Source organism: Salvelinus alpinus, chromosome 1, assembly GCF_045679555.1.
Source record: "Salvelinus alpinus chromosome 1, SLU_Salpinus.1, whole genome shotgun sequence".
Lineage (NCBI taxonomy): Eukaryota > Metazoa > Chordata > Actinopteri > Salmoniformes > Salmonidae > Salvelinus > Salvelinus alpinus.
In genome coordinates this window covers 60,516,958-60,527,698 of record NC_092086.1, presented here as the reverse complement: position 1 = coordinate 60,527,698, position 10,741 = coordinate 60,516,958, and the positions used below count along the sequence as shown (strand labels likewise).

General features: G+C 42.0%; 1 protein-coding gene across 1 annotated transcript in view; it reads right to left on the bottom strand.

The window, feature by feature from the left end:
* Nucleotides 1-1,338: 1,338 nt before the first annotated feature.
* Nucleotides 1,339-10,741, bottom strand: part of asphd1 (aspartate beta-hydroxylase domain containing 1) — a 78,820-nt gene continuing 69,417 nt past the window's right edge. Inside the window, exon 6 of the mRNA XM_071412540.1 lies at nucleotides 1,339-5,611. Coding sequence (XP_071268641.1) covers nucleotides 5,502-5,611 — 110 coding nt within the window. The 3' untranslated portion in view covers nucleotides 1,339-5,501. The remainder of the gene's footprint in view (nucleotides 5,612-10,741) is intronic.

Here is a 10,741-nt window from a genome sequence, read left to right as displayed (position 1 = left end):
GTGATTTATCTATTTGACAATCATTCCATACACCAGAAATAAAGCATTTCCTCATTTACCACGGCAAATCTACTGTGGCAATTCACCCGACACTGTAGGAATGGAAACTAATGTTGGTGTAGCCTACTGTTATGTTATTTGTTTCCTATTTATGTTATCCAAAAGTGTCTGGTATGATTATTTCTTATCAAGATCGGGGGTAAAATATACCTGGACTGTCCATATTTGAAATTTGTAACTAAATCAAGTCAAACGGGGGCATTGAGTTATCTGTACCAGAAGGGCGTGGGTCGGAATCAAACCCACGTCGACACGCTAGGTCTATATGTGCGCTGAAGGCAGTGGGCTTAACAACTAAACCAGGGTTTCTCAAACTCGGGCCTGGGGCCTCCCCTGGGTGCACGTTTTGGTTTCTGCCCTACCACTACACAGCTGATTCAAATAACCAACTCATCATCAAGCTTTGATTATTTTAATCAGCTGGGCAGTGCTAGGGCAAAACCAAAAATGTGCACCCAGGGGAGGCCCCAGGCCGAGTTTGGGACACTCTGTACTCGACCACCCCAGGCCACGATTGAACTCAATTTTGACAGTTCCTTCGTAACCTTAAGATACACTCCACACTTGTATGCCATTGCCTAGAGGAGACCAATATCTATATTGTGTTATTAAGCTTTATAAAATAATGGTTGTTGATCTGTATGGCTACATTTCAGATAAAGTTTTGTAGATTTGAATGCTGCAGTAATAAGACCTAGGCCTAGCGTTTGAGCGAGCGAGAGAGAATGTTATTGACAGCAGATCCTCATTTTCAAGGAATCACAAGGCTCATTTGAATTTCCTGATGCAACAGGACATTTCTCTGTGACAAGAGTGATCAAGTTAAGATCTGACATCTGTAGTGTCGTTTTGACTCAAAAAATATTAACACCATGACAAGAGTACTTTTAACACAAAATGGGGGTGGGACCATATAAATCCCAAAATAGTGTTACATTTGACTTCATAGAAGTTAAATTAACTCTTGTGACATTACTGTGCAGTAGCACCTCGCATTAAATTCAAGATCCTGGCTTGCCTACAGAGTAGCACAGGGAACCGTTCCTCCCTACCTCAACTAAATGGTCAAGCCCTACACTCCAGCATGAGCACTCCATTCTGCCACCTCTGGCCACTTAGAACCACCATCCCTGCAAGGGGCCAACTCCCACTCATCCCAATTTCAGTTCTTCTCTGTCCTGGCATCTCAGTGGTGGAACTAATGCACTGACTGTAAAATCACTTTGGATTAGACAGTCTTCTAAATGACTCAAATGTAATGTAAATATTGAATGAGAGGATATTTGGACACTTTTATTAGCTGCATATTCACATACAGTGCAGAACATGCTTCATCAGTGCTATGATTTGTTCTTACAGACTACGCTTTTCAATTCCACATGATTGTGTATATACAGTACCAGTCAAAAGTTTGGGCACACCTATTCATTCCAGGGTTTTTCTTTATTTTACTATTTTCTACATTGTAGAATAGTGAATACATCAAAACTATGAAATAACACATATGGAATCATGTAGTAACCAAAAGTGTTAAACAAATCAAAATATATTTTAGATTTTAGATTCTTCAAAGTAGCCACCCTTGCCTTAATGCCAAGAGTGTGCAAAGCTGTCATCATCTCAACCAGCTTCATGAGGTAGTCACCTGGAATGTATTTGAATTAACAGGTGTCCCTTGTTAAAAGTTAATTTGTGGAATTTCTTTCCTTCTTAATGCATTGAGCCAATCAGTTGTGTTGTGACAAGGTAGGGATGGTATACAGAAGATAAACCTATTTAGTAAAAGACCAAGACCATATTATGGCAAGAACAGCTCAAATAAGCAAGGAGAAACGACAGTCCATCGTTACTTTAAGACATGATGGTCAGTCAAAACCTGGAAAATTTCAAGAACTTTGAACATTTCTTCAAGTGCAGTCGCAAAAACCATCAAGAGCTATGATGAAACTGGCTCTCACTGAGGACCGCCACAGGAAGTTACCTCTGCTGCAGAGGATAAGTACATTAGAGTTACCAGCCTCAGAAATTGCAGCCCAAATAAATGCTTCACAGAGTTCAAGTAACAGACACATCAACATCAACTTGATGGGACTGCGTGAATCAGGCCTTCATGGTCGAATTGCCACAAAGAAACCACTACTAAAGGACACCATTAAGAAGAAGGGACCTGCTTGGGCAAAGAAACAGCAGCAATGGACATTAGACCGGTGGAAATCTGCCCTCTGGTCTGATGAGTTCAAATTTTATATTTTTGGTTCCAACCGCCGTGTCTTTGTGAGATGCAGAGTCGGTGGACGGATAATCGTCACATGTGTGGTTCCCACCGTGAAGCATGGAGGAGGAGGTGTGATGGTGTGGGGGTGCTTTGCTGGTGACACTGTCAGTGATTTATTTAGAATTCAAGGCACACTTAACCAGCATGGCTACCACAGCATTCTGCAGTGATACGCCATCCCATCTGGTTTGCACTTAGTGGGACAATCATTTGTTTTTCAACGAGACAATGACCCAACACACCTCCAGGCTGTGTAAGGTCTATTTTACCAAGAAGGAGTGAAGGAGTGCTGCATAAGATGACTTGGCCTCCACAATCACCAGAACCTGAACCCAATTGAGATGGTTTGGGATGAATTGGACCACAGAGTGAAGGAAAAGCAGCCAACAAGTGCTCAGCATATGTGGGAACTCGTTCAAGGCTCTTGGATAAACATTCCAGGTGAAGATGGCAGAGAGAATGCCAAGAGTGTGCAAAGCTGTCAAGGCAAAGGGTGGCTACTTTGAATAATCTAAAATATATTATGATTTGTTTAACACTTTTTAGTTACTACCCGATTCCATATGTGTTATTTAAAAGTTTGTCTTCACTATTATTCTACAATGTAGAAAATAGTAAAAATAAAGAAAAACCCTTGAATGTCCAAATGTTTTGGACTGGTACTGTATATATATAAACTCAGCAAAAAAATAAATGTCCCTTTTTCAGGACCCTGTCTTTCAAAGATAATTCGTAAAAATCCAAATAACTTCACAGATCTTCATTGCAAAGGGTTTAAACACTGTTTCCCATGCTTGTTCAATGAACCATAAACAATTAATGAACATGCGACTGTGGAACGGTCGTTAAGACACTAACAGCTTACAGACGGTAGGCAATTAAGGTCACAGTTATGAAAACTTAGGACACTAAAGAGGCCTTTCTACTGACTCTGAAAAACACCAAAAGAAAGATGTCCAGGGTCCCTGCTCATCTGTGTGAACGTGCCTTGGGCATGCTGCAAGGAGGCACGAGGACTGCAGATGTGGCCAGGGCAATAAATTGCAATGTCCGTACTGTGAGACGCCTAAGACAGCGCTACAGGGAGACAGGACGGACAGCTGATCGTCCTCGCAGTGGCAGACCACGTGTAACAACACCTGCACAGGATCGGTACATCCGATCATCACACCTGCGGGATAGGTGCAGGATGGCAACAACAACTGCCCGAGCTACACCAGGAACGCACAATCCCTCCATCAGTGCTCAGACTGTCCGCAATAGGCTGAGAGAGGCTGGACTGAGGGCTTGTAGGCCTGTTGTAAGGTAGGTCCTCACCAGACATCACCGGCATCAACGTCGCCTATGGGCACAAACCGACCTTCGCTGGACCAGACAGGACTGGCAAAAAGTGCTCTTCACTGACGAGCCAAAGTTCTGTCTCACCAGGGGTGATAGTTGGATTCGCGTTTATCGTCGAAGGAATGAGCGTTACACCGAGGCCTGTACTCTGGAGCGGGATCGATTTGGAGGTGGAGGGTCTGTCATGGTCTGGGGCGGTGTGTCACAGCATCATCGGACTGAGATTGTTGTCATTGCAGGCAATCTCAATGCTGTGTGTTACAGGGAAGACATCCTCCTCCCTCATGTGGTACCCTTCCTGCAGGCTCATCCTGACATGACCCTCCAGCATGACAATGCCACCAGCCATACTGCTCGTTCTGTGCGTGATTTCCTGCAAGACAGGAATGTCAGTGTTCTGCCATGGCCAGCGAAGAGCCCGGATCTCAATCCCATTGAGCACGTCTGGGACCTGTTGGATCGGAGGGTGAGGGCTAGTGCTATTCCCCCCAGCAAGAACTTGCAAATCTGGTGCAGTCCATGAGGAGGAGATGCACTGCAGTACTTAATGCAGCTGGTGGCCACACCAGATACTGACTGTTACTTTTGATTTTGAACCCCCCCCCCTTTGTTCATGGACACATTATTCAATTTCTGTTAGTCACATGTCTGTGGAACTTGTTCAGTTTATGTCTCAGTTGTTGAATCTTGTTATGTTCATAGAAATAGTTACACATGTTAAGTTTGCTGGAAATAAACGCAGTTGACAGTGAGAGGACGTTTCTTTTTTTGCTGAGTTTATATATATATATATGCAAGCTCACAAAAAATCTATTGAGTCAAACAAAATGAAATATCTATATCACAGTATATGCCAAAAGGGGTCACCTTAAATTAACATCAGGCACAATTGAGAAAAGAATAGATAGAAAACAGGCACAACAAAATAACAAAAATGAATAGATAAAACAGTGGTTAATTGACTTTTTTCCCTCACAGTTTCTGCAGTTACTTACATATGTTGAGCAAAAACTGTGTTGATACAGTTCTACAAAATAAGAAATATTTACTTGTTTTATTGGAGGATTAATTTGCATCATGAGGTCACCTATCAAAAAGCTGTGATCATCCCGCAATGTAATTTGTGTGTTTTGCTATTAAGATAGTGCAGTCCAAATGTGTGTGTGAGTGCCCGTGTGCAGTTTAAAGCAGCAAAGACCAGTTCTGATCTTAGATGACTGTACGTTCATTCTGTTTCTACCCACTGGGAAAAACTGGTTGAATAAATGTTGTTTATATGTCATTTCCCCCAAAAAAATTATATGTCATGATGTTGAATCAACATGGATTTTAAAGAAGTCATCAACATAAGGAAATTGTAGTCTTTTTTTGACCCAACGTTTTACCGAAATCCAATGACATGGGGATTTATTTATTTATTTTCACAGTGAATTCAGCTTAGTTGACAACTCAACCAAATCCAGGCTGTATTACAGCTGGCTGTGATTGGGAGTCCCATAGGGCGGCACACAATTGACCCAGCGTCGTCTGGGTTTGGCCGGGGTAGGCCGTCATTGTAAATAAGAATTTGTTCTTAACTGACTTTCCTAGTTAAATAAAGGTTTAAAAATGTAAAAAAAGACATTGAACTGACGTCTGTGGGTAAGCTCCCTTTGGCTATTTGGACTGTTTCAGTGGATTCACTAGTGACACACACAGTGATACTCGGACTGGATGAACATTGAGGTTGAAGAGCACAGCCCTCGAGACTAGGTTTGGGCACCTTTCCCTCATATCAAATAAGGGTGGGGCACAACTAGAACATGTGCACAGTGGAAGTTGGAGTTCATTGGTCAGGGCAGAAAATGTAGTCCAGGGCCTGTCTTTCTGCTGCAGCCACATTTGGATGCCAGAGGTCCACACTGAAAATCACCCGTGGCCCGTCCTCTGCCACCCCTTAATGAAAAACAAAAACAAGAAAACATTATAAACTAAGGCCGAGATTCAATCCAAGATGTGTTATAGAGCAGCACACTATACAGCCAACAATGCGCCTTTTAAAGACATTTTCCCCGATGTTCACAGAGATTGCATTCATGGTAAGAATGTTGTCTCAAAAAGAAATTACCTTTAAAAGTCTGTGATAGTGTGCTGCTCCGTAACCCAGTTCAGATTGAATGCCAGTCTTTGTACAGATAATGCACTTGTGATTATGGAGTTAGCTTCCAAAATTGAACAGAGTGGATGGGACTGTAACCAATGCTCACACACAATCAGAATTCTCAGAACTGTTGTCTGCGAAACTACTGCTTACTATGGTACCATCTAGTGCTCTAAAAACACTAAGTCTTGTTTTATGGTCAGTTTTTTTCACGTTCAGAACGAGAAAGTGTTGGCTATATAGAAATAATGACACTCAAATTAAACATTATTAAACTAAATAATGGGGGTGTACAAAACATTAAGAAACACCTGCTCTTTCCATGACAGACTGACCAGGTGAAAGCTATGATCCCTTATTGATGTCACCTTAAAGAAGGATTTTTAAGCCTAGACATGGCTTGTGAATGACATGGTGTGTCATTCAGAGGGTGAATGGGCAAGACACAAGATTTAAGAGCCTTTGAACGGGGTATGGCAGTAGGTGCCAGGCGCACTGGTTTGAGTGTGTCAAGAACTGCAACTCTGCTGGGTTTTTCACACTCCAGGCTGTGTAAGGGCTATTTTACCAAGAAGGAGAGTGATGGAGTGCTGCATAAGATGACCTGGCCTACACAATCCCCGACGTCAACCCAATTGAGATGGTTTGGGATGAGTCGGACGGCAGAATGAAGGAAAAGCAGCCAACGAGTGCTCAGCATATGTGGGAACTCCTTCAAGACTGTTGGAAAAGCATTCCAGGTGAAGCTGGTTGAGAGAATGCCAAGAGTGTGCAAAGCTGTCAGCAAGGGTGGCTACTTGGAAGAATCTAAAATCTAAAATATATTTTGATTTGTTGAGCACTTTTTTGGTTACAACATGATGTTATATATGTTAATATATGTTATTTAATAGTTTTGATGTCTTCACTATTATTCTTCAATGTTAGAAAATAGTAAAAATAAATAAAAACCCTTGAATGAGTAGGTGTTCTAAAACTTTTGACCGGTAGTGTATGCCTAGCCATTTCTGAGAACCCTAACCTCGAAAGCCATTGACCAATTTATGAAGGTTGATATTGCTAATAATATAAATTGGAACCGGCAATTAAAAAAAATATTTTTTCATATCTAAAAAGCTTATTAAATAGGATCTAGTATGAGAAGTCAAACAGAGCTAATGTAGAACGTAGCGTTAGTACTATAACTTCTGTTCCCAGGAGGAAGGAAAATGAGGTACAACATACTATGAGGAGTCACACTCTCGCGACTTCGGTTGAAGGATCTGAAGTCAAACTTGACAAGGCCAATGAAATCCACGTGAAATTCAATGTGACCTTTGAGCCACGGTAATCTTGTTTATGCACTCTGGACATGCTTTAGTAGTATCCAACCTGCTAACTACCATCAGGTCTTAATGGCCTGGTACTCAGGGCTCTATTGTCCCTTTAACCACTCGGACATCAATACAAATGCAATCAGAAATCACATCAAACACTTTATCATAACAGTAGGCCTATTGTACTTTTTAAAACTCACCTCACTGTGATGATTTTGAATAAAGAATTTCAACAGTATGGTTGTTGTTTCAAAGCCTAACACAGGAAACAGACAGCGCTTTCTAAGGTGATGATTAATTCACAACACCCATACCATATTAGAGCTTATGCATATGATTGAGCCCAAGCCTGAAAGAAAAACCTGAATTAAAATTGTGCCATTATACAATACACAGTCTACCACATTTTAGGCATGGAAGAAAAACATAAAACAAAACTGATTTAAGATATCTTTGGTACATAATTGTTCTAGCATTTGAGTGTGGACTGTATTATTATGCATAGTGGGTGGACTGGATACCTTATGCTAAGCTCCAAAATGTATATCCATGAGTTAGGGAGAGAAGGTACAGCCCTAGGCAATGTTGCTGGTTCATTGATTATGCAGGGTGGCTTACAGTTAGCCTACAATTAGTGAGTTTGTATTTAATTTTGAATAGCCTAATAATAGGGATTCTTTTTTTATTTTCATAATTAATTGGGTGACACATTACCTTTAGCAATACAGAATATCTCACTACCATGCATTTACATCTCTTCCTCTCTGTCCTTTATTCCTTGCTCGAGCCGCAGATGGGCTGTCAACAGTTCAGTGAAATATGTTTCTTTACAAAAACATTTTACTTTTGATATTCCTGAACAGATTTCACTTGGTTTCCAAAATTAAGCACTGGGTAGCTGCAGAAACAAGGTTGATGAGCCCATGGCATTCAGAGTTTGGGCGTAATATCACCTGTCGGGCAGGGAGAGCATGCTCCTCAATCAGTGGTTGAGGCATGGAGTGAAATAAGTGTTGTTATATTTACTTCTCAAAGCAAGTGCTCTGCTATAAAACAAACTAGCCTACAAAACAGACTGGCGGGAAAGCCCGTAGCCTCCATTCGCTACTCTAGTGCATACAGATGACGTATTTTCCCCTGCCCCTATTCCTGCCCATGGGCCATTCTAAATCGAAACAAATTTTACATATTAGTAAAGAGCAGATTAAATTGAGAATAGTCTGACGGGTAAAAATATTATCATTTGATGGGAGAACAGCTTGCAAATATATTTTTTTGCTACTTTCTCAAATCATCAATAGCCTATAGTCACACCATGCAGCCCATATATGTTTTGATTTCAAAGACATTCTATGGTTTGTATCATTCACAACAAAAGTTGCCAAATAACTCTAAATCTAGCATACAGGACCTGTTTCAAATGATTGCTTTTATGCTCAACAACTTTACTCGCTCCATAATGGGAAAATATCCTTTCTATTTTATTCAGCTATGTTCAATTATATTCTTCTTACTAAACTCAGCAAAAAAAAGAAACGTCCCTTTTTCAGGACCCTGTCTTTCAACGAGAATTCGTAAATATCCAAATAACTGAACAGATCTTCATTGTAAAGGGTTTAAACATGGTTTCCCATGCTTGTTCAATGAACCATAAACAATTCATGAACATGCACCTGTGGAACGGTCATTAAGACACTAACAGCTTACAGACGGTAGGCAATTAAGGTCAAAGTTATGAAAACTTAGGACACTAAAGAGGCCTTTCTACTGACTGAAAAACACCAAAAGAAAGATGCCCAGGGTCAATGCTCATCTGCGTGAACGTGCCTTAGGCATGCTGCAAACAGGCATGAGGACTGCAGATGTGGCCAGGGCAATACATTGCAATGTCCGTACTGTGAGACGCCTAAGACAGCGCTACAGGGAGACAGGACGGACAGCTGATCGTCCTCGCAGTGGCAGACCACGTGTAACAACACCTGCACAGGATCGGTACATCCGATCATCACACCTGCGGGATAGGTGCAGGATGGCAACAACAACTGCCCGAGTTACACCAGGAATGCACAATCCCTCCATCAGTGCTCAGACTGTCCGCAATAGGCCGAGAGAGGCTGGACTGAGGGCTTGTAGGCCTGTTGTAAGGCAGGTCCTCACCAGTCATCACCGGCAACAACGTCGCCAATGGGCACAAACCCACCATCGCTGGACCAGACAGGACTGGCAAAAAGTGCTCTTCACTGATGAGTCACAGTTTTGTCTCACCAGGGGTGATGGTTGAATTCGCGTTTATTGTCGAAGGAATGAGCGTTACACTGAATCCTGTACTCTGGAGCGCAATCAATTTGGAGGTGGAGGGTCCGTCATAGTCTGGGGCGGTGTGTCACAGCATCATCGGACTGAGCTTGTTGTCATTGCAGGCAATCTCAACGCTGTGCATTACAGGGAAGACATCCTCCTCACTCATGTGGTACCCTTCCTGCAGGCTCATCCTGACATGACCCTCCTGCATGACAATGCCACCAGCCATACTGCTAGTTCTGTGCGTGATTTCCTGCAAGACAGGAATGTCAGTGTTCTGCCATGGCCAGCAAAGAGCCCGTATCTCAATCCCATTGAGCACATCTAGAACCTGTTGGATCGGAGGGTGAGGGCTAGAGCCATTCCCCCCAGAAATGTCCGGGAACTTGCAGGTGCTTTGGTGGAAAAGTGAGGTAACATCTCACAGCAAGAACTGGCAAATCTGGTGCAATCCATGAGGAGGAGATGCACTGCAGTACTTAATGCAGCTGGTGGCCACACCAGATACTGACTGTTACTTTTGATTTTGTCCCTCCCTTTGTTCAAGGACACATTATTCAATTTATGTTAGTCACATGTCTGTGGAACTTGTTCAGTTTATGTCTCAGTTGTTGAATCTTGTTATGTTCATACAAATATTTACACATGTTAAGTTTGCTGGAAATAAACGCAGTTGACAGTGAGTGTAGCGATCGTCTTCGGGAGAAAGAGAGGAGGACCAAAGCGCAGCGTGGTAAGTGTTCATGATGATGTTTTTAATTAAACTCAGAACACTAAACAAAACAATAAACGATGTGAACAATCGAAACAGTACCGTGTGGCGACAAACACTGACACGGAAGACAAACACCCACAAACCAAAAGTGAAACCCAGGCTACCTAAGTATGATTCTCAATCAGGGACAACCATTGACAGCTGCCTCTGATTGAGAACCATACCAGGCCGAACTCAAAACCCCAACATAGAAAAACACACATAGACTGCCCACCCCAACTCACGCCCTGACCATACTAAATAAAGACAAAACAAAGGAAATAAAGGTCAGAACGTGACAGTGAGAGGACATTTCTTTTTTTGCTGAGTTTATAAAATCACATAAAATAAAATAATGGCACGGGACTTAGAAGCATATTTTGTCAGCTAAATGAACAAGTCTACAGCCTATGGCATGGACCATAGGATGTTCCAAAGGCACCCATCAGCCGTGTGGCCTGGAGACGCTAAACATGATTGTTGATTAACGGTCAATTACCATGAGACCAACAGTCTTTTGCATGGCAATAACCAGTTGACAAAATGGCTTGACT